This window comes from Sceloporus occidentalis, unplaced genomic scaffold (genome assembly GCF_023333645.1).
Source record: "Sceloporus occidentalis isolate IW3139 unplaced genomic scaffold, rSceOcc1.0.p SCAF_1, whole genome shotgun sequence".
Taxonomy (NCBI): Eukaryota; Metazoa; Chordata; class Lepidosauria; order Squamata; family Phrynosomatidae; genus Sceloporus; species Sceloporus occidentalis.
In genome coordinates, this window is record NW_028316981.1 from 80,932,436 (window position 1) to 80,952,082 (window position 19,647).

Consider the following 19,647-nt stretch of genomic DNA (forward strand, 5'->3'; position numbering starts at 1 on the left):
AAAACAGAATGGATCCCACAAGGCATAAATCTGTCCATTCCTTCTGTAACATGTACATGCTTCATACAGCAAAGAAGCCATACTGAGAGGAAAACAAATTGGACCAGAAAGGAAGAAATCTTTCCTTTCAACATAAAAAGCACTTCCAGAGAGAGGAGTACCTACACTATTTATGCAGCTATATTGTTTTATCCTCTTAATGGATTTTCTCAGATTTAAAAAAAAAGACAGCAACAGTGATGCAAAAACAGGAGAAGATTAGGAGTGGGCATCCATGCCCCATTCCATGTCCCTGTCCCACCATCATTTGATATCTTTGTTCACCTCTAGGAAAAATTCAGTGAATGAATAAGGCAGGTTGTGTGATAGAGCCAAACTATGCACAAATTAACTTGGCTCATTCTGGTAAAAAGAACACAACAACTATTAGGTAGAGGGTTGCTTTATTGGGTATAGAGGATCAACAGAATCCCAATTGATCCAATCAGTCCTGTTAGCAGCATAGTCCAAGGGGACTGCGGGAAGAATCCCATCCAAGAAAGAGTGCAAGAAAGTAGTATTCAACTAAGACATACATTTATACACAGAGCCCTTCCCTGCTATGTGCCAAAGCCTTCTCAGCTGTGTCACTTGTCAACCCGTGAAGCATGAGTGCTCTGCCCAAACTGGGTTCAGCTCAGACAACAGGACTAGCATATTCTCCATGAGCTAATATTTCAGATAAACACATAAAAGGCATTACATACAAGGGTTGCATATTTGCCACACAAGCAAATGACTGCACCACAGTTCATTTTTTAAGTTTGGAATTAAAGAAATTGTAATTAAGCTCATTATTCCCTCTAATATACAAAAGAGTACTTCATGGTCAGAGCAAGTTTAATCTTTCATGTAACTCAACCTATTTCTACTGTCTCTGTGTTCGTGGGCCTGAGTTGGGAACTGTGTTGGGTTCTTGCTGGACACACTATGCTCCATTCTGTATGCACACAGCTGTAGAACTAACACAGCGGGGAGGGTTGTTATGAAAAATGAGGTACAGTAACATCTTGTCGCATCCATAATCCTTCTGACTTGAACCCCTGACCACACAAAAGGAAGAGACCATCCCAGTATAATCCACATAAAGTACCATAATGCATTTCTAAGCATGGAACAAGGGATCCCAGCCTTTCCTCCCCCTTAATCCAACCCCCCTGGCAGAAAGCAGACCTGAGCAGATGGGGAGAAAAGCACAGAAAATTCAAGTAAATGCTTGGGGACAACGGAAGTACAGGGGCTGCTCCAGGCAGCAGAAACAGGATTATAGCTTCCAGAAGCTTCCCGATGTTGAGTCATATGCCCCATGCCTCATCCACATGGGACTCCTGCAGCAACCTACCAAGATGCAGAGTTGCTTTTGTCATTTGGCCCATGTCTCTGGCCCGCAGTTGTGACAGTCCTATGGCTCCACATATTTGCAGTGCAATGGAAGGAGTCCTCCAGAAGCCCTATATAAATACTATTTACATAGCTACCCACAACTTATATGGCACGTGGGCCCCAATTTGGAAGAGAAAGCTATGTAAGGATACAGGGCAGCCATTATTACTGGTCGTGCTGGCTACAAACATGCATGCCTGTACGCACGGCTGCACACAAACATAGCTGGTTGATGGCACAGCAGCACCTAGTGGTCATGGCTGGGATAGTGGCTTCTGTCCTTGAGGTTGCTGTAAGTCTGTGGGAGACAGCAGAGCTTCTGTTCTGGTGTTACCAATTGGCTTTCACAGCATTAATGTCGCTCACTAGATTTTGGGCCAAACAGATGCCAAAGATCTGAAATACAAAGGAGAAGATGATGCATGTAAAGGAGAACAAGAGGCACACACCTATATAACAATATTGCAATCCTGGCACTATCTACAGGCTTATTGATTTCACTTTTATTTGCACAGCCCGCAATACATCATTGTCATCACATCCACCTCCACCACCACCACCATCACTACCTGATGACAGGAGTGAGTGAGGGGATTTGACCACCTTTGTTCTGCCAATAAAATGACAATTGTAACTGAGACCTGAAAGCTGGTTCTAGAATGGAAGCAGAGTGAAGGAAGCCTCAAATCCACCTTTCCTCTCTGCTTAGACCATTTAAGAAGGCAGCTACAACTGGGAATGTAGAATTGGCTCAAGAGGTTTTGGTGGAATGAAGCAGAAAATCTAAGCTGCACAACTCCTTTTTCTCTGATTATTATTGGGTATGATTTACTGGGACATTATTTTGTACAAGCCACACAAATGTCAATGAATCATTGTATTCCTTCCAAGTGTGCATAGACAAGAGAACTTTCCAGGGGTTCCATGCCTCACTACCATTAATGGTACCTGCAAGTGGAAGAGGGCACCTTATGTTTCCTTCATGCAGGCTGGATTTATATGGCAACAACTATGAGAAAAATAGAGAGCACACACTGACAATCTCTAATAAAGAGAGAGCACTTTCAAACAATACATAGTCACTGATTGTTCTGGTCTCAGAGACTGTATTTTCAGATATCCCTTTAGACAATTCTCATACAAGTGAGTATACACAGGTTCTAATGCAATCTGCATCCATTTGTTTCATTTTTCCTTTTAATTATTTTAATATATAAAGTTCATTTTATGTACTGCCCATTTTTACAGCACCTGACTAAAAAAATCCCAAATAATCTGGACCAAAATAAATTGGGTTTATTTTGAACTAAAACAAATCTATTATTTCACCATCTTGAGATATGCTCTGATTTTGTCTGGGGGATAATATGACTAAATCCTGTGCACTGAAAGGTAGATAATGGTATATGATTTGATGATTGGATATTTTAAGGAACTAATAATGATGTGTAATTCAGTATTAGTATTTTATTGATTACTTGGACTGTATTGTATTATTTTAATGATGTAATCCCACTTCGATCCTTGGAAGAGGTGGGATATATAAATAAAAATAGTAATAATAATAATAATAATAATTAGATAATCACTTCCTGCTAACTGGAAAATATATTTGTAAACAGGTCATTTTTTGGTCTTTTATTAGAATATCTCTGTCACAAGAAGCATCTTGCAAGGAAGGAGTCCAATGTGTCTTGTTCTGAGGATCAATCTGTTTTGAGGATCATCACACAAACATACACACTGATACTTAACAATCAACAGTCACTGGTATGTTTTGAGCTACATTGGAAATGGTGAGACCCTTGATATTCAAAGGAACAGTATGATACATTTGATGGACAAAGGAATGATTTTTAAACTTCACTGCAAGAAAAATACAGCCTTGTAGTGGTGGACAAAGCAATCTTATTCATTCACCTCAAATGGAGACTCCTGCTTCTTGTGACTGAATAGCTCCCTAGTTCATATGTGTGGCAAAAAAAATTAAGTCCCCATTCATCTGCACCACAGAGCAACACCCCAAAGGAAACAGGAAAACAACCTAACTTCCACCCCAATACACACTTTTTTTTGGCCATTTCCAGTGCTCTGGCAAACTAGAATTATGGGATTCATATACAGTCAAATTAGCAATCAGAACTTTATTATTATTAAGTTTTAGTTGTTATTTGTTCTAATCTATGTTGTAAGCCACTTTGGGTCCCACGCCTGGAGAAGGGCAGAAGAAAGAAGCCAAGATGACAAAACAGAGGCTGTTGTACTTTGGCCACATAATGAGAAGGTATGAATTGTTAGAAAACACAATGATGCTGGGGAAGATAGAAGGCAGTAGAAAGAGAGGAAGACCACAGTCCAGATGAACAGACTCAATCAGGGAGGTCATGGGCCTGAGCCAGCAGGACCTAAACAAAGCAGCAGAGGTCAGGGGGGCTTTGAGAAGTCTCCTGCACAGGGTCCCCATGAGCTGGCGTCAACTCAAGGGCAGTTAAGAACAACAGCAAAAGCAAATAACCTGAATGCAACCAGTGATGACTTCTCCATTTTCTGCTTTATGCCATTTTAGGGAGCAGGAAGATCAGAACATGTGGCCCATTTGGGTAAGCTATGGGAATGATGCAGAGCTTAGAAAATTTACTTTTTTGGATTACAACTCCCAGACTACTCCAGGCTGGGGGATTTTGAGAGCTGAAATCAGAAAAAGTAATTTTTCCAAGCTGTGGTAGTGGGGAACAGACTGACCCCCACTTTGGTCTGAGCAATTTTTCCCACAATCCTTTTCTCATTTCGGATTAACCCAAAACTAGATGGTGCAGATCTGCCACCCCCCCGGGGAAAATGTGCGGGGATACATTTTATAAAGTTTTGCAGCCCAGAAGTCACTGCCATGGGAAGAAAACAACAACAGAATCACAGGGACTTATACCTGGAGCAATGCAACACCCACAAAGGCCCCGGACACTACAATGAGGTTGTCCTGGACCCATTTCTCAAATTGACCAGCACATCCTTTGGTATGGATGAAGCTCTGCTGCTCCAGCTCCTGTGGAAAAGCAAAAGAATGTACAGTATAGGAACAGGCCCAGAACATACAGGCAGCAGAACACAGCCTTCTCCCACCCCCAGAGAAGAAAACTGCTATAGCTCAGACAGTTAGCTTAGGTAGTTCCCTTCATGTGTCCTTGATCCAGTAACCTAAATATTTTTTTGTTTCATGTTCTCAGCACAGAGCAACCATCTGGATCCAATGCCACAATTCCCAGTTCAGAGCACGCATCAGCCCAATCTTGTTTGCTGATCTCTGCCCCTAATCAGCATCTCATCCTGCGAGGTCATTTCAGAAAGCACAGCCACCTGACTCCACTCACTACATCAATCTAACTCACCAGTTTAAGGCGGACGTCATAGCCACACTGTGTGTTGAGAACATCTTCCTGGGAGGGGAAAAAGAGCAGATACAAGCTAACCAAATTTTCTCTGGCATTCTCCCTAACCACTTTTTCCAAAAAGGGATGCACTGTTTCTCCCTTAAATCTCTCTAGCCTTTCCTATGTCCTCCACATCCCTCAAAACAGGTCACTTGCAACCTGCAGTCGCACACTCTACCACCATCCATGATACATATAGCTATGCCAGTGCACTGTATGGAGTTACAGTGGGCCCTTGGTATCCACTGGTGTTTGGTTCCAGGATCCCCTTTGGATACCAATATTCATGGCTGTTCAAGTCCCATGATATACATCAGGGGTAGGCAACCTGCGGCCCGCGGGCCGGATGCGGCCCGGCGAGGCCTTGGGACCAGCCCCAGCCTGGTCCTGCCGCCGATTGCCGCCGGGGCCTTTGGGGGGCAATTGTCTATAGAAGCCTCAGAAACATGCATTTATATTAACATTTTTTTTAAATCAGCAAATCAGCAAATGATATACAATAATGGTGTCCCTTATATAAAATGGTAAAGTCAAGGTTTGTTTTTTGGAATTTATTTTTGGGGTGCCCCCCCCCCCATATTACTGGACTACAACCCTCTCTAGTCCCAGCAGCAAGGTCAGGGATTATGGGAGCTGCGGTCCTAAATAGCTGGAAGGCACCAATTTCCCATGTCCTATCCTAGGCAGTCATCCACACTCTTTGGTAATTTCTGCATTAAATCTAAATCTGGAATGCTCTCTAGACATATGTTAGACCTACAAGGGACAAGAAACACAGAATCTTCCACCACCACCACCACACCACAGGCTGTTCCTGAGGTTATTTATGGCTGATTACTCATCCTTCTTTTCTCAGCTTCTTACCGCAGGATCCTTGACACAGCATGAAAAGGGCACCCCACAGCGTTCCCTGCTGGGATTGGAGTCAGTGCAGTTGAAATAAATGTTGAGATTCCAATCATTAGGTCCATGTGCTCCACAGCAAGACCACTGCATTCACAGGGTACAGTGTTAGACTGGGACAAATGTGCTGAAATCCATCACACATCTGTAGCACTAATGCATAATATGGACATGGCCAAGACTGGCAGAACTGTTCCTGACAAAGGGCTCCTTGAGGGCAAAAATCTTACATGAGACACATCAGTTCAGTGTCCTTTTATATGATGTCTAAAAAAGATAAAGGTAAAGGTAGTCCCGTGACATGAATGTCTAGTCGTAACTGACTGTAGGGGGCAGTGCTCATCTCCATTTCTAAGCCGAAGAGCCAGCATTGTCCGAGGACTACTCTGATGGTTATGTGGCCAGCATGACTCCATCAAACACTGTTACCTTCCCACTGAGAAGTGCTACCTATTTATCTACTTGCATTTGCATGCTTTCAAACTGCTAGGTTGGCAGAAGGTGGGACTAGTGATAGGAGCTCACCCCATCATGCAGCACCCGGGCCTCGAACTGCCAACCTGCTCATCTTGCAATCAACAGAGTCAGTGTCTTAACCACTTGAGCCACTGCATCCCATATATGATGTGTACAGGAAGCATGTGTGCAATAGTGCACCTTCATCATCAGCCACCAGATGGCAGGGTGACGTCTGGCTTGGGCCAAGAACATTGACCATTCTAATCCCACAGAGAGCAAGAGGTGCTTTTATACCAGCTGTTTGCTTTGGAATACTTTTGTGTTGTACATTTGCTTTTTATAGGGCATCTACATAACACTGGTATCAAACTGTCATTTTCCTGTGTTTTCCCTCTTGTCCATCTGTTTTTGCTGAAAGAGGGAGAAAATTAAACTTTTTGAAAAAGAATGGAACAATGGCACAATTGCTGCAAGTGTTGATCACAGTCAACACTATTCTTCCCACCTTAACAAAAAGAGAGAGAAACACATGGGGTTTTTCTAGGATGGCAATCTCTTCTGTTGTTGTGTGCCTTCAAGTCACAACCCTAAGGCAACCCTATCACAGGGCTGACAGTGTGTGACTGACCCACAGTCATGCAGTGGGTTTCTATGGCCAAGCAAGGACTTGAACCCTGATCTCCAGAGTCATAGTTCAACGCTCAAACCACTACACCACACTGGCTCCTGGGCAATCTCCTACTACCACCCAATCACTCTTCTTCTGCTCTGAGCTATATGAAAACATAGGGTACAGCATTTTTGTATATCTAGATCCCAGTGTGTTCCAACTGTATTAGTATAGTCCTGAAAATCCAAATTCTGAGCAAGACATTTTTAAAATCATTTTCTGTTTAGTTTTTAGAACTAATAAAATTGTTTTTTTAAATCACTATTATTTTTTACACTTTTTAAAAAATGTAGATTAAAAAGTGTTTAGCAATAATTAAAAGATTGACAAACAACTATCCAGTGCTAAAATAGTGCAGCTTGGAAAGGCACTGTGGTGGTGGCATTTTAAACCAGTGTTTTTTAAAAATTGCACTGAAATGTTTTGTTTTCACTAAAACTGTATTATGCAATATTTTAGTGACCCCCCCCCCTGCAAGAAAATGTAGGCAAAAATTTTAGTGAAAATTAAGTGATTAACTGAAACATATGCTGATAAAATGCTGCTAACAGGAAAGGTAATAGCCATAATTTACTGTTCTGCTGTTTCTTGGGTCTGAAAAGAGATTGGGAAAAACTACAGAGAAACAAAGCTTTGATGACAATGTAATGTAGATGGCTTGTAAAGTATGAACAGATATAGTGTAGTTATTCCACAATACTTGTGCAAAACATGCACTTCCAGTTTTGACATGCACAGTGAAAGGCTGTCCAGATGATCCTATCAACATGCATCTACTCTGATACATCTTTTCCACAGGTGCCATTCTATCAGAATGTTCAGTTTTTTACACTCACCTTGTAATTTGCACTAAAACCAACACTTTCTTGTCATTTGTTTCAATATTCACACAGAAGCCCTTAAATTGAAAGGCACTTCAGCACAGCAATTTTAAATACTGATTAATGAAAAAAGCCAACATGCCGTCTAACCGGCTGACACCATCTTAGCACTATGTTGTTTATTTTTATTCTTTTGCTGATGTTTTAATTAACACTAAAACACTTTTTGCCAACCTTTAAAAAACCCACTATGGAAGTAATCACACAACAGCACCTATTTTTTTTTAAAAAAAATACTTGCACTTAAATAATTTTAAAGAGTAAATTAAAGGACAGATGAGGGGAAGAACACACTCAGGTAAGTTACCCTTCCCTTGCCTGAATGGCCATGGCATGCCACTTATGTGGTGGAACACAGTATGTGGACTGGTATGCTCTAAAAAAGTACTACATCCCAGAAATGTTGAGTGCAAACTGCAATTCTAGAAGAGCAAATGTTGGGTTACAAAAGAAACCACCAGTATGAAAGCACCTGAAAAGAGAGCCAGAACTGAGTTAAGACTATTTGGAATGACTGTCACGTGAACAGGACTCATGCAAGTAATGGTGTGTCTTTTGCACTCCCTGAGTTGATGGACAAACACCAGGTAATCTACCAAACTTTATGTCTTTGGGGGCAAGTTTTATATCCCTGGGACGTGTCATGGGCCACACCAGTAATCCTCCTTTAAAACAGAAATTGCCAGAAGCCCACTTCAAATTTTGCAAAACCACAAGAGTGATACAAAGTTTGGGGTAGCTGTAGTAAGTCACATGTGCCCTACATGTTTCCGATCCATGCAGTAAGGCTTAGATCAATCTCACTGTCTCTGTCTGTATTCAGTACATGTGAAGAATTTGCATCCCTTTATGTCTGCCTGCTAATTTCAGAGGAATATTCCCTAAATGGATTAAAAAATCCAAAGTGAATCTTAAAATGTTGCTTCATATTGATTTGGGCCTCAGTATTCACTAATACTGCAGGAATAGGAAGGATCTTCAGAGATAAGGTTTGCATTCAGACACTCAGGAAGACCAAACAACACAAAGCCTGACTTGGTTTCCAAGTCTGGAACAGAACAAAAAACTGGAAAGCATATATTCACATTGGAAGAATAAAAGGAGACAAAGTCCCACATGCTGTGCAATATTAAAAAAGTTTATTTCTTTAAAAGCCCCATGCGTTTCAGCTTCATCACCAACTGGCCTTCTTCAGGGACAATTCTCAGAAAATTCTGGAGTTGCAATGTGCACTCTCTATAGAAGTGGACATTCTGAAGAAAGTCCTGGTTTCCAGGTCTGTCATGTGAGAAACAAGGACTTTTCATACAACAGCCTGACTCAAACCTGACTGCAACTAAGAGCCTGCATGTTGTCCATGCAGCTTCTACAACTCACATATTCCTGAGCAAAGTCTATGAGGTTCTGGAGGTCGATGTCATCACGGTAGGCCTTGACATTGTTGTTGATGAAGAAGTTGAGCTGGTCTTTGATCCAGTCCTTGAAGATGAAGGCCAGGACACCTGCCGTCAGCTCCAGAAAAAAGATGAGCCCCAGGAACACTGAGAACTGAGGGGCAAAACCAAGTGCAAGACCAATGAAACCTGGACATCCAATGACAGTGTAGAACAAGTGTGCTATTCCCCCTTCAGGAAAAGGTTCACCCTCATCCTGACTACAGCTCACATGGATCCACTGCTCACATGGAATTAGGTTGCTGTAATAACTTTGTTAGCAAGTGGATTGTACATATCAGAAAAAAATCAAGCAAAATGAATGTGTCACTAGGAAGTCTCCAAATTCCCATGGTATCTAAGAATACTACGTTCATCCTTCAGTACTGCTACAGTGCACTCCCTCTGGTCACTATACAGGAATATGCCTCCCACTACAATATAAGGAAGTTAAGTTAAAACATTCTGAACCCAACCCCAATTTCCCAGGAAAATTCAGAAGAGAAAAAAATCCAGCAACAGTATCAGAAACAAAATATGAGTATAAGAGATTCAAACCCTATTTTATTCCTCATTCTATACCTTTATATTAAACTTCCGTCATACTAAGGCACATGCTGCCTGTGAAATTCTTTTATTTGAAGCAATAGACCCAATTTTCTTTCTACAGCTTGTGCTAATTATTCCTACTGTACCAAAGGAAAATCCAGTTGTTTTAGTGAGCAGCAATGCCTGGGCACAGCTCCCCTTAAGCCTGAGATGGGGAACATGCAACTCCCATCAGTCCTAGATATCGCAGACCATGGTAAGGGATCATCTGGAGTGCCACAAGTTACTCAGCACTGCTCTAACCTCCTGCCTTCATTTCCATGGCTAAGTGAGGAAGGATTAGAAATAAGATGATTACTAAATAAAACTAAGATGTGTTTTCTAAGGGCTTAAAGCACTCTGCATTCACCAGCTCAGCAGTCATATACGGTAGGCCAATCATTCTCTCCTCTATATCAAAAAGGAAGTAGGCTGAAGCTGTGTGAGAGAACGGCTGACTATGGCAATCCAGTGTTCATACTTAAGGTGAGATATGAACCAGAGGTGTGAAGTTCCTGAGTTGTTATATGAGCCTTTCTCAACCATGCAGGCTGAGGCGGTAGGAGGTTTTAGTTCAACATACCTGGATGGCAACTGACTGGGAAAGGTGTGCTAACCATTCAGAAAGGAAGGAAGAAAAAGCAAATCACTTACAAATTTGAGCAGGAATGTATTCTCCCTCAGGGCCCCAATGCAGCCAGCAAATCCCAGCACAAACATCACCACTCCAACTACAAGGAAGAGCCAAACAGGATCAAAGCCACCCAGGTCTGTGATGGTGGACAGATTGGAAAGCACACCCTAGAGAGAGAACAAGGAAGGTGAGTATGCAAAGGGATGTTGCAGGCCCTTTGAGACTAAAGGGAGCAAAAGAAGAAGTTGGTTTACATCTGCCTCAACAGATGCATGAAGTGAAGTGCTTAGGAACAGACTTTTAATAGCTATGAATAAGCAGGCTGTATGTGTGAACAGAAGCCAAGCTGAGGCTCCTGTGTTTGTGCCTGTGCCTTTACCATCTGGGCAGCAGCTGAGGCAAGGAACTTGGACAGGGGGCGGGGCCAAGGCCTCTGAGGCTTCTTCTGCCCTGCTGCATCACCACCAGCCAGCTCCAAGCCAAGCTGAGGCTTCTGTGTTTGTGCCTGTGCCTTTTTTCCATCCCAGCGTGTCCTTGCAGCGGCCGGGGAGCGGAATCTGGAACACCTGGGGGGAAGGCGGAGAGAGGGTGCGATGGTGAGAGCGGCGCACATAAAGCCGGGCTGCCTGGTCTCCTCCTCCGTCACGCCCCCTTGCCTCCCGGACTTCTGCTTGGAGCTGTGTTTGTTGCTGCCGGGCGGTCTCCTGGGTTGTTAGAGGTGCGCAACTGCGCACCGGCCCAGGAGCCGCCCACGGACTGTTCCGGACATTTTTCCATCCCAGCGTGTCCTTGCAGTGGCCGGGGAGCGGAATTTGGAACACCTGGGGGGAAGGCGGAGAGAGGGTGCGACGGTGAGAGCGGCACACATAAAGCCGGGCTACCTGGTCTCCTCCTCCATCACGCCCCCTTGCCTTCCGGACTTCTGCTTGGAGCTGTGTTTGTTGCTGCCGGGCGGTCCCCTGGGTTGTTAGAGGTGCGCAACTGTGCACCGGCCCAGGAGCCGCCCACGGACTGTTCCGGACATTTTTCCATCCCAGCGTGTCCTTGCAGCGGCCGGGGAGCGGAATTTGGAACACCTGGGGGGAAGGCAGAGAGAGGGTGCGACGGTGAGAGCGGCACACATAAAGCCGGGCTACCTGGTCTCCTCCTCCATCATGCCCCCTTGCCTTCCGGACTTCTGCTTGGAGCTGTGTTTGTTGCTGCCGGGCGGTCCCCTGGGTTGTTAGAGGTGCGCAACTGTGCACCGGCCCAGGAGCCGCCCACGGACTGTTCCGGACATTTTTCCATCCCAGCGTGTCCTTGCAGCGGCCGGGGAGCGGAATTTGGAACACCTGGGGGGAAGGCGGAGAGAGGGTGCGACGGTGAGAGCGGCACACATAAAGCCGGGCTACCTGGTCTCCTCCTCCATCACGCCCCCTTGCCTTCCGGACTTCTGCTTGGAGCTGTGTTTGTTGCTGCCGGGCGGTCCCCTGGGTTGTTAGAGGTGCGCAACTGTGCACCGGCCCAGGAGCCGCCCACGGACTGTTCCGGACATTTTTCCATCCCAGTGTGTCCTTGCAGCGGCCGGGGAGCGGAATTTGGAACACCTGGGGGGAAGGCGGAGAGAGGGTGCGACGGTGAGAGCGGCACAAATAAAGCTGGGCTGCCTGGTCTCCTCCTCCGTCACGCCCCCTTGCCTCCCGGACTTCGGCTTGGAGCTGTGTTTGTTGCTGCCGGGTGGTCTCCTGGGTTGTTAGAGGTGCGCAACTGCGCACCGGCCCAGGAGCCGCCCACGGACTGTTCCGGACACTCGCTCCTCCACAGCCACGCAGTTGCGTTTATCAGTGACTGCGCGAGGGCAAGGGAGACACACCCGTGCCAGCATTTAGACAGAGAATGACTGCGGTGTCTTTTCTCTGTCCTCAGTGCTGCACTGTGGGGGAAGGGGAAGGATATGGCTGTGGGGAATGTTTTGGCTGGGGAGGCAGAGGGTAATCCTCCTTGCACGAGCGGAGCTCCCATTGAGGTAGTGTGGGGCAGGGGGAGGTATGGCGGTAGGAGTGTGGACCAGCGTTACAGGGGAAGGCGAGATCGATACGTAATATCTATCCCTCCTTCCTGTCCCTCTCCTAACCAAAGGGACCTGAGGGTCACTCCAACCGTACCACAAACACTGTCTCTGCTCCTGTGCAATGCCAGGTCTATTAAGAACAAGTCCCACATCATTTACGACCTGCTCGAGGATAATAACTGTGACCTGGCTTGCATTACTGAGACCTGGCTTGGGCCTGAAGGGGAAGCTGTGTGGGCTCAGGCCCTACCTGCCGGGTACTCAGTGAAGGACCAGACCAGGTTAGGTGGGCGGGGGGATGTTGCCTTGGTGCATAAGAACACCTTGTCTTTAACCAGGAACCATGTTCGCCAAACTTCCTATATCGAGTGTATTTACCTGACCCTGAGGGCCAAGGACAGTCTAGGGATTCTGTTGGTCTACCGGCCGCCCCGTGCACTAACAGACTCCCTTAACGAGCTGACACAGTTGGTCTCGGAGCTGATGCTGGAGTCCCCCAGGCTTCTGGTCTTGGGAGATTTCAACATCCCCTTCGCGGCCAACTATGTTCCATCCGGTGCGGCTCGGGAATTCATGGATACCATGATGGCCATGGGCCTGTCTCAATTGGTCTCGGGTCCGACGCATTCTGCGGGTAATACACTCAATTTGGTCTTTTGTACGGATATGGAAAATCCGTGGGCGGAAATTACTAATATTTCCGCTCTGTCATGGACGGATCATTTCCTGGTGGAGGCAAAAATCAAGGCATCTACCCAGATCCCTCCCGGGGGTGGCGGACCTATTAGAATGGTCCACCCTCGAAGGCTGATGGAACCTGAAAGGTTCCAGGAAGCCCTAGAGGGGTATATGGTTGGAAGTGACGGCGACACTGTTGATGCCCTGACCAACATCTGGGACACTGATCTCTCCAGGGCTATACACAGCATCGCTCCCAAGCATCCTCTCAGGCCTGCTTCCAAAAAGAAGCCCTGGTATACGGAAGATCTCCTGGCAAGGAAGCGGGTGCTGCGACGGCTAGAGCACGCCTGGCGGAAACACCAGCGCTTACCCGACAAGGCTCTCCTAGACCATCTTTTGGAGGACTATGGAGAGGCGATACGTGCAGCTAAGAACTCGTTCTATGCTGCACGTGTCGCATCCACGGAGTCGCGTCCAGCAGAGTTGTTCAGGGTTGTGAGGGAGCTAACTCAGCTCCCTCCTGCCCCGAACCAGATCCTTGAACCTTCTAAGGCCTGCTGTGACCAATTTAACAACTTCTTCGCGGATAAAACCTCTCGGATAAGCGAAGGTCTTGATACCAGCATTAGAGCAGAATCCAGAGCAGAGGCATCCAGAGCCGCCGTGGACTCGATTGTACTGGATCAGTTTGAGCCTGTTAGTACCGAGGATGTGGACAAGATCCTTAGAAGTGTTAGGAAGACAACCTGCTCTCTCGATCCCTGTCCCTCGTGGTTAGCGGCCCAGGGGGGACCGGTAGTAACTGCAATGTTACACCGGATTATTAATACATCTTTGAGGGAAGGGCAATTTCCAGCTAGTCTGAAATTGGCCATCGTAAAACCTTTGTTAAAGAAGCCCTCCCTCGACCCCCTGTTGCACAACAATTATCGGCCAGTCTCGCTGCTGCCAATTTTGGGGAAGGTGATCGAGAGGGCGGTTGCAATCCAGCTTCAATCGATCTTGGATGAAACGGATTATCTAGACCCATTTCAAACCGGTTTTCGGGCGGGCTATGGGGCTGAGACTGCCATGGTCGCCTTGGTCGATGATCTCCGTCTGGGCATGGACAGGGGTAGCGTGTCCCTGTTAGTGCTCTTGGACATCTCAGCAGCTTTCGATACCATAGACCATGGTATCCTTCTGGAGCACCTGGCAGGGGTGGGAATCGGGGGCACTGTGCTCCAGTGGTTCCGATCCTACCTTTCCGGGAGGTTCCAGATGGTGCAGCTGGGGGACGTGCGCTCCGATAAGAGGGCCCTTACATCTGGGGTCCCTCAAGGAGCCATTCTGTCTCCCATGCTATTCAACATTTACATGAAACTGCTGGGAGAGATCATCCGGAGTCATGGGGCGCGGGGTTATCAGTACGCTGATGACACCCAAATAATTTTCTCTATGTCTCCGACTGATGCAGTGACCAGGGATGGCATCTCTCCTCTCGTGGCCTATCTGGAATCGGTAATGGGCTGGATGAGGGAAAACAGACTCAGCCTGAATCCAGAGAAAACGGAAGTACTCGTGATAGGTTCTCCCGGCCCGGGGATGGCGGTGGTTCCACCTGTCCTGAACAGGATCACGCTTCCTGTGAAGGACTCAGTACGCCGTCTGGGGGTGCTTATTGACTCGTCGCTCCATCTTACTTCTCAGGTGGATGCGATGGTCAAGAGCACCTGCTATCAGCTTCGGCTGATACGCCAGCTGTGTCCCTACCTGGACCGGAGGGACCTTGAAACTGTAGTACACGCTCTGGTAACCTCTCGATTGGATTTCTGTAACGCGCTCTACATGGGGCAACCCTTGTACCATACCCAGAAGCTGCAACTAGTGCAGAATATGGCAGCACGACTGGTCACTGGTACTTCCAGGGCCAGTCATATAACACCTGTGCTTAAAGACCTTCATTGGCTGCCTATTCACTTCCGGGCGCAATACAAGGTGTTGGTTATTACCTATAAAGCCCTAAATGGCTTGGGCCCAGGGTACCTGGAGGACCGCCTCTCTCCGTACAATCCGCCCCGCACACTCAGATCAACTGAGCAGCAATTATTAAGAGTTCCAAAGGCTAGACTAGTTACTACCACCAGGAGGGCCTTTACCACACTGGCCCCCAACCTCTGGAACTCGCTGCCCGTTGAGCTCTGCTCGGCCACCTCCCTGGCCCAATTTAAGAAGGGGTTGAAAACATATATTTTCGAGCAGGCTTACCCCTGACTCTATCCCCCGGTATATTTTCTCACCCCTCCGTCGTCAGCTGGTTGAGCTGGCATGAGTTTGCTTGTTTTTATTGCAATGTTTTAATGTATTTTAATATGTTTAATTGTATGGATTTTCTTTTTGTACACCACCCTGATTTTTAGAAGGGCAGTATAGAAATAAATTTATTATTATTATTATTATTATTATTATTATTATTATTAGAAATACAAAACTTTTGGGTATGGTGATGAAGTTACAAGTTCAATTTTAGTTTCTGGGGGACAAAGGCAGGTGGGAAAATGTTGCCTAAAGCCAAGGTGAGAAGATAATTATATGAATGGTAGACAGAGTTATGGGAATATAGTTTTGTGCTGGCTAGGGTGTTAACTAATGTGAATACCAGGGAAAAGGGCTGAACACAGCTGATGACCCTCCAGCAAAAGTCAGGCTTTTCTGACTCTTTGATTTCTGATAACCCAGCAGTTATTACTGCAACTCCCTCAACTCTTATAGCAACCATTTGGACCACAAGCAATAATAACTATGAGAAATGCAGAGTCAAAATCATATGTGACATTAGTTCTGCCCATTATGGGCCCTTCCAGATGTGCTGGATTACAACTGTCATTACTCCAAGTATCAGCATGGTGGCTAGGGTAATGGGAGCAGTAGTCCAAAACATCTGGAGGGTCCCAGACTGTGGTGTGTTAATAAATGTTAACATAAAATGTTTATTAAAGTGGTCTGTGTGAATTTTTAACTATAACTGAAACGTGTTTTTATATTGCTGTAAGATTATTTTTTCTTACAGAATGAATGGAAAATGTAATTGAAATGTATATAAATTTTATGTTAAGGAAAACACAATAAAAAGCATGGAAAAATATTATTTTTCTTGTACACTTTCTCTTTGTGTTTATTTAATGTTTAAATTTTGTTATATTTTCCAAAACATTTATACATATACAGATATACATACATACACATATACATATATATAATGTATGTGTCCTCTGTCTCTTTCCTCCTGCTCCCCAACCCCACTTCTCAGTGGCTGTTCCCAAGCTCTCTGCCAAGGGAGGCTCAACTGGAGAGCTAGGGAGCTGGAAAGTGAAATACTCAAAACCTTCCCCTGCTACAGAAGGAGAAAGATTTCTGCAAGAAACTAAGCCAAGTTTATTAAAAGTGATATACAACTGCAGCTTTGACTTCTGTGGCTTTGCTTATTCATGGATTTAATTGCTATGTTATCTCTAGGAATGTCTAGGTTCTCTAGTGTGATTCTGCCAGAAGTTGAGTCATGCTGGAGGACCTAGAGATTCCTAGAAAAAACACTTCTCTAGGCATTTTTAGGTTAAAAAAAGTGGTTCTTTGTTTGTTTTCCACTTTCACAGAGATCCTTTGCCCCTAACCTTAGAGAATGTGGAGGCCCATTGTAGTTCTAATGGAGTGCATATATACCAGGGGAAGGTGATCCTTTATGTGACTGGGTAATAGAACATGTAACACAAGGACAGAAGCAGGTATCACTCCAGTGTGAACCTGGCACTTTTACCCTGGACTGCTTCATGCTTGCATTATTATTTATTATTATACATGCATGATTTCCCAGCAATGGACTTGTAGCTGACTCAGCACAGCATCTGATACAAGGTCACATGCATATTTCACTGACGATTTTAGAGCTCTGATGAATGGCTCACTTCAAAAATGCCAATTGTTTCCGAATACTGCAGTCATCATAATTTGCACGTTCACCTATTCTACAGAGGGTAATGACTTAAGAATGGGAAAATAAATTTTAAGTAGAAAGGCCAAACCAGACATGACATCTATCCTTTGTGTAGCTGGTTTTCATTAACAAATAGTCGATGATGGGGAGAAGGGGGAGGCAGACCATGGTGTGAAAAGGAGACTTACCAGTAGTTCTTTGGCCCTTCCACAGTCCTAAGCAAAACCAGAAACTCACACACTACACTTCTTTTCACACTGGGAGGAAAGCTACAGAACACACAATTTGGTTTTAGGCAGGCACTGAACAAATCTTATTTGGAAACCAGCTTTGCTAATTTTAAGGAGAAACTTATTTCCATGTATGTGTTTCAGAATACAGTTGACCCTATCTACGGATTCTTTATTCATGAATTAATGCATGAAAAAACTCAAGCTTGAAAATATTTTAAAAATATATAAATTCCAAAATGCAAATCTTAATTTTGCCATTTAATATAAGGGTCACCATTTTACCAACCATTGTATTTAATGGGACTTAAACATCCATGGACTTTGTTATCGCTGGATGGTCCTGGAACCAAATCTCAGTGGATACCAAGGGCCCACTGTAATGCACAAGTCTGAAATTTTACATTACATTTTTCTTTCCTATTCCAATATTTTCTTTAATAATCTGAAATTAAGGACTGTGTATTTCAAAGGATGCCTGATTTCAGTGAAACTGTGAGGTGGGGTTTATTTATTTTTATTCATTTATTTCATTTGTATGCTGCCTTTCTCCCCAGAGGGACCCAAGGTGGCTCACAGACAAAACATTTAAAATCTCACTAAAATGTGACTCAGTAAAAGTTGGGCTATTATTGTGTTTTAGGAGAAACTGCACAAGTAAGAGGAGCCACTCTGGATTGGATCAAACATCTGTCTAAGTGAGCATTCTGTCATTGCAATGGCCATCATTGCAATGGCCCAGCAATTGGCCCACAGATATGACATAAGCATTTGGTGTCAAGGACAGGGATGTGCAACAGAGGGCAGAAGGCAAGGTGAGAAACAGCTAACCAAATATTTTCTTAGTTCACAATTGAGTCAGAAAACTAGTGCCCAGGCCAGTTTTTCAGAGGCACCAGAGCTACTGATGGCCCTGGGTGCCAGAAAGGGCATAATATGTACCAACAGAACATTTCCTATCATTATGTCTAAGAAAACTCTAGTCACACTTACCTTTTCTGCCCAGGCCCACAGACCAATGGCCAGGAAGGCAGCTCCCAGCAACTGCAAAAGAATGGTCATTGTCACATAGTGTACAACAAGAGAGAGCAATTTGTCTCCCCAACCCTCCACTGGCATGGCACCCTAACTCATGTTATAGGCAATTTCTATTCAATTAAATCTACCAGGTCCCCAACAAAACACAGCTCCCTTTAATATACTGATTATGCTGATGGGAAATAACAATTCATTCTACCAACTTTACCAGCCAATGTACTTTAGACAGTGCTTGAAGCTTTTGAATTCACAGAAAGTATACCCAGAAGGTATAATGACATTTGCCAGGATGAAGAGATTAGTGAGGATTACAAACCGGAGCTAGCAAAAAGTATTGCAGGTGAAGAAATTGCCAACAAACTGCTCTTTGCCTCATCAACAGCAACTCCAATCTCCCTGCACTTAGGCATTATAGCCACTTAAAACAAATTAGCAAGACAAGACACCTTCAAGGCATCCAAACTATGATTTGGGTTTTACTAGGAACCTTACTACATGTCAATTAATATTGAGTTAGACCACCAGCAGAAGGATCAACAAAGTGGCTGCCCATCACTTCCAGTAAGGATCCCACAGCTTAGTAATTATTGGATGTAGACCCCAAACAATGCGTTTCTTTAACCAGAAAGTTGTGATTTTGCATAACATCTCCCCACCGTCTTTCTTACTTCCCAGTACTGTATTTATTATTGCCTAATTTATACTGGGCTCAATAAGGTTTATTCTCTAGCATGAATTTAGGGTAATAGACTAATCTGCACTTTGGAGTACATGCTTATGTTTCAAAAACCATGTGAGACATTTTGGGGCAGAGGATCAAGGAGAGTGGAGTGTATTAAGAGGCAGAAGGATGGAGACCAACTCAGACATTGCACAGGAAAATAGAGACAGAACATCCACCTCTCACCTCCATTTCCCCCCTGAAATATTAACTTTCATGTATATACTGTACATCTGTAGATCCCACAATCTACGCATTTATATATTGAGGGCTACTTATCTGGTTGGTAACTGATAGATTCCAGAGTTAAATACACATTGATTTCACCCTTCCAGAGTTAAAAATACATTGAGTACACAGTCAGCAAACAGATGCTGTGGTAGGCATCTGTTCACTTAGGACTGAAAAAGACTGCAGAAATAATCCATCTTGAAACCACTTTAACTGCCTTGGCTCAGCGCTAGGAAATTGTGGGAACTATCATTTTTAAGACATTTAGCCTTCTCTGTTGTGGCTCTAGTGCCACAACAAACTACAGT

The 19,647-nt window shown here is 44.7% G+C and overlaps 1 protein-coding gene across 2 annotated transcripts in view; it reads right to left on the reverse strand.

Moving 5' to 3' along the window:
• Nucleotides 1–263: 263 nt before the first annotated feature.
• LOC149321709 (tetraspanin-17-like) overlaps nucleotides 264–19,647 on the reverse strand; it is a 32,936-nt gene continuing 13,552 nt past the window's right edge. Inside the window, exons 2-8 of one of the 2 annotated variants that reach the window (XM_089500861.1) lie at nucleotides 18,343–18,393; nucleotides 10,439–10,585; nucleotides 9,141–9,311; nucleotides 5,715–5,840; nucleotides 4,809–4,856; nucleotides 4,349–4,465; nucleotides 264–1,818 (exon numbers count right to left, since the gene is read on the reverse strand). In XM_089500861.1, coding sequence (XP_089356987.1) covers nucleotides 1,753–1,818; nucleotides 4,349–4,465; nucleotides 4,809–4,856; nucleotides 5,715–5,840; nucleotides 9,141–9,311; nucleotides 10,439–10,585; nucleotides 18,343–18,393 — 726 coding nt within the window. In that variant the 3' untranslated portion in view covers nucleotides 264–1,752. The remainder of the gene's footprint in view (nucleotides 1,819–4,348; nucleotides 4,466–4,808; nucleotides 4,857–5,714; nucleotides 5,841–9,140; nucleotides 9,312–10,438; nucleotides 10,586–18,342; nucleotides 18,394–19,647) is intronic. The other variant, XM_089500870.1, reaches the window with a different exon arrangement.